This window comes from Gavialis gangeticus, unplaced genomic scaffold (assembly GCF_001723915.1).
Source record: "Gavialis gangeticus isolate Ggan-Ray unplaced genomic scaffold, GavGan_comp1, whole genome shotgun sequence".
Classification (NCBI taxonomy): Eukaryota; Metazoa; Chordata; order Crocodylia; family Gavialidae; genus Gavialis; species Gavialis gangeticus.
In genome coordinates, this window is record NW_017729012.1 from 6,114,156 (window position 1) to 6,118,743 (window position 4,588).

General features: G+C 38.1%; 1 protein-coding gene across 1 annotated transcript in view; it reads right to left on the minus strand.

The window, feature by feature from the left end:
- Nucleotides 1-4,588, minus strand: part of GGNBP2 (gametogenetin binding protein 2) — a 27,987-nt gene that overhangs the window by 12,689 nt on the left and 10,710 nt on the right. The window contains exon 4 of the mRNA XM_019511106.1: nucleotides 2,245-2,358. Coding sequence (XP_019366651.1) covers nucleotides 2,245-2,358 — 114 coding nt within the window. The remainder of the gene's footprint in view (nucleotides 1-2,244; nucleotides 2,359-4,588) is intronic.

Sequence of the window (4,588 nt, forward strand, 5' to 3'; positions counted from 1 at the left end):
GCTGAGCAGAGAATTCTTATTGAAATAGAAATTTAGGGCACAGTTTAATCCAGTTTACAGCACACTCATGTAGTGATATAACACTGCACGTTACATTTATTCAACAAGTACACCGTAAGATTTAAACCGTTTCCAAAGATTGATCAAATATTTACTTGGATAACATTCAAAAGTTATGAATATATTATTAGGATGAATTCTAGAGTTCTGGATAAGAAACCTCATGCTTCAGGCACGAATCAAGCTTTAACGGGTAAGGTTGGGAAGAAACTTCCCCAAAGACAAGATATTCCACAGCTATCCAACATTGGAATTTTTGAAGATGTCAAGTCAGCTTGACAATTCCTATATCTTTATGACTCCTTTGTCACACAAAATATTAGTTTAAGTTACTAAGAACTGACTAACCTAGAATATACTGAAGTGAATGACCAGCTATAACAAACTGAATATTTATTTTACATTTTGTTGTATAAGACGTGCATTTCTATTAAACCTCCTGTGAGTAGGTTAGAATTTACCATGCTGCATAATTTGATATTCAAGGAGGTTCTAATTATTCAAGTGTCTGCTACAATTGTTCAAAGAATTTATAGTCCTAATCTCTGTTCTTGTTTCAGATTTTTAATTCTGAAAAGTCAGAAAGAGGGGTGAACATAAGTCAATCATATTTCCAGTGGCTGATTAACAAAAAAGAGAAAGAAAAAAAAGGCCCATTCACATCCTATTTAAGCAATGGAAATAAGTATTAATCCATGTTCAAATATCACATTAGGTATGTTGCCAACGAAACAATTTTTAATATAGTAAATATTAAATATTTGTAGATATTAAAGACTTAATTTGTTTCATAACATAAGTGTTTAATTAACCAATTATTTTCCTTCTCCCCATAATTTAGATTGACGCATTTAGACTGCTGGAATAATTTTTCAACTCCTCTGCATTTGCAGTCGCATTTTAGTGGGCATTCAAAATTGTCACACTGGGCACTTCCAGATGAGTGCACGTCCAGGCGAGGCACACTGCTGCTACTTGTCCCTGGGGAATGCCCATGCCACGCACACTCTGGCATGTAGCAGGTTACCCCGGATAGGGTAGGGCAGGCCGGGATCTCCTGAGGTCAAACCCCACCCTCACTGCAAGGTAGCAGTGCAAGAAACACTTGCATAGCTAGCATGTGGCGCCACAGATGGATCTGTAGCACCACATGCAGCACAACTGTGCTTGTACTCAGTGGCCACATCCAGACAAGCGCCCTATCTTTTTTCTAGGCAAAAGATCATGGTTCTCGAGGACGGTTAATCACACGCTCATAAAAACCTAATTTTGAAAACCACTGACGTGATTGCAACCCTAACACCACTCTTACTTCTGTCATTATAGGTCTCCTTTTAAAATCATGTGTTTCATTGTAATCATGAGAGCAAACAGGAATCCCTGTTAGAAGCCTGTTTCACATTTTGGAAGTAATACAGTACTCAAGTTCATTTAACTCTTCCCATATATATCCTGTTGGTGAAGACAGTTTTGATTTTTTTTTTTTTTTTTTAAATTGAGGGCAATTTCACTATTATGACTCCCTCAATACATTAGATCAATTGTGCAATTACCTTGTTAATTACACTATGAATTTAGACTGGCTACAAGTGCAAATGAACTATCCTGCCTTACAAAGGTCCAACCAGCTATAAATTTACTGCTTGAAAAAGTGTAATAACTTTATAGCTGGTTTCTACCCAACCTTAATTTGCATGTGTGAGCAGTCTGCAGGGTGACTGCAGTTGCTGTCATCTCCCAGGCGCTGGGGAGCACACCACACACCAAGGTCTGGTAGACTGCAGACAATGCAGTCTCTCAGCTGCCAGGGATGTGGCGGCACTCCACACCCCTGGCAACTGGGAGACTGAAGCAGCACCCCATGGCTATGGGGGTTGGTAGTTCCACATCTTACCGGGCTCTTGGTCCCAGCTGCGAGTGGCACCCACAGCTGGGAGTCCCCTCAAAGGGGACTCCCAGCCGTGATAGTTTTCAAATCTGTGCAGACTCAACTGTTACAGAATGCCACAAAAGTGTGCTACACAAAACATAAAACTGAGAACTTTATAGAGTTCTTTCCAGTTTACCCTTAACAGACTGAAATCATTCAGATCTTGTGAGCTTTACATACTTTGCTTCGCAAGAGAACTAGGTTTGCACTGTACATAGTTGAGAATGCTGTTTTGTTTTGTTTTTTAAACATACCTATGTTTTCGTAGATATGTTTCTAATGTTTCTAAAAGACAACTAGAATCAATTAAAACGACTTCATCCCTGCATTCCTGGGACATGAGTTCCCACACATCCATCCAACAACCCCTAAAAGAGAAAGAAGTGTATATTAGGTCTTTTATTTTTAACAGTGAAACAAAAAAGCAAAGCGGTAGTGTTATTTTTCTTTAGTTGTTTTACCTGGCTGCTCCCTGGAAAGGTCCATAGTGGAATGTGATCTTACACTTGCTCTCCTTCCTGTTGTCTTCACTACTTTTCTTATCTGCACCTAATTTCTCTGTACTGAGTGTGCTACTGCTCCCTTCACTGCAGCATAGTATTAAGAGAGATTTATAGCTAAGCAATGTCTACAATAAACTAAACATTCTCCTGCAACTTACTTTATCAAAACTCTACAAAGTTCACTAATTTTGTTCAAATGCTACATGCGCCAAAATACAAAGATAACTCTAAAACTTCCACAAGAAGTGATGGATTTTGTCCTTTGCAGTCACAAAACTAGAATCATTATGACATCAAGTGAAAAATTAAGAACAAACGTGATTTTTTTCCCATTATTAAAATAGCTTTGGTACAAAATATCTAAAATATCCACACAAAAAACCCTATTGGGAATACAACTTAAATGATTTTTACTTTATCATCTCAAACAATCACATTTGCCAAAACGGTTCTTTGCTGTACAACTTCACAAGCTTTTTAAAACTTCAATTGGCATTATCAGGGCTTTTCTATACACCAAGTTTTTTCAAGATGGTTAGTTTTTCAGGAGACCTGTTTCTGTTTAAGCTCTCAAATGAACATTTATAGACAATGCTAAATTACAAAAAGCACACTCATTCCAGAAGAAGTCTGTCCATGCAGAGGGAAGAAGGCACCAAAATAATCCAAGATAGCTACTCTGGTGAAGTATAGACAGGCCCCCAAGGCTAACAACCGTATTAGTTATTTTTCGACCCCCCAAAAGAAGGGTGTCATTATAGGCTCAAGACTATTTGTCAGTCAAAAGACACACACATACTGACTACCTGCTATTATAGAACACAAGAAAACAGATACCAAGTTTATGTTGTACATGTAATATGCATGAGGAATAGCAGTGATTATTTAAAGCTAAAGCTTCTGGCAAATGAGAACAAAATTTCCCTATATATCATTCACAAACATTTATTCTGAAAAAGCAATGAAGTTTTGCTTCACCCCTTTCTGACTAGTCCAATATATTCTCCTCCATTCAAACAAGCAAGTTTAACTGTATCAATTTGAGTATTAATGCCACCCAATTGCTTCTGTGGTTCAAGCCCTGCATAAGAGTAAACTGAGCATAGGACAGAGTTGGATGCTTCAATTTAGATACTATGTATATTTTCTACACATGCAATATTAACCTGCAAGTTTTTAGAGTGCTAGAGAGATTCACTTCAACCGATTTACTCCAATGTGTAACAAAAATGGGTGTACCAAATTTCTCTTCTAATTACTGTAAACAAATTATACTAGTCAGGCCCCGAACTGAGTGCCATTATCTGCAATTGCAGAGACAGCCTAAATACCTACTATGCATTTTATCTGGCCTTTTGGTGAAAGGACATAAACAAGAAAAATATTAATTTTGTGGAGAAAAATGCATCCTATAATATGAAACCTAAGATTGGGCTCTAACAGGCTGATTACCATGCAAGAGGCAGAACACAAGTAAAACTGGCAAAGATCCAATACATTTCAACCAAGGATAGTCTACTGACATTTCAGATTTTGTCTATAAAACCAGTATAAAGAGCAGGCAAGTTATAGTTTGATTTGCATGAGATGTTTTAAAAATACAAGATAAATCACCAGCCTGAAGAAACTGCAATCTAAACAGGCAAGGCAACGGCTATGGGAAATATTCAACTTCAAAGTAGAGCAGTGGTAATCTGCAATTGTCATGCAACTTCCATGATTGTTTTTAGTTTGTTGTTTATTCTGGTTTTAATTATTTTGGACTAAAACTAGCCATACAGAGTTCCAATATCTAGCAAACATCCCTGTGTTAAAAGGATTAACTATTTAATTGCACACTAGTAGCTTTGGTCGTCTTAACAAAAAAGCATCAACACAGGTAAGAACATTGACAAAGATCACGGGGACTAAATCAGGCCTAAGTGGAAGCATCTACACGTGCAATTTGCACAACTCAATAAATTCTGGTGTAGTTCATGCTAGAGTCAGCTGCTCCTGGGCACAGCATCTGCACGTACATCCAGAACCGCAGCAGTTTGAGCTGGGGCAGAGCAGCCATGGGCTGGCAGGAGGCCATGGGGGGGGGGGGGGGGGG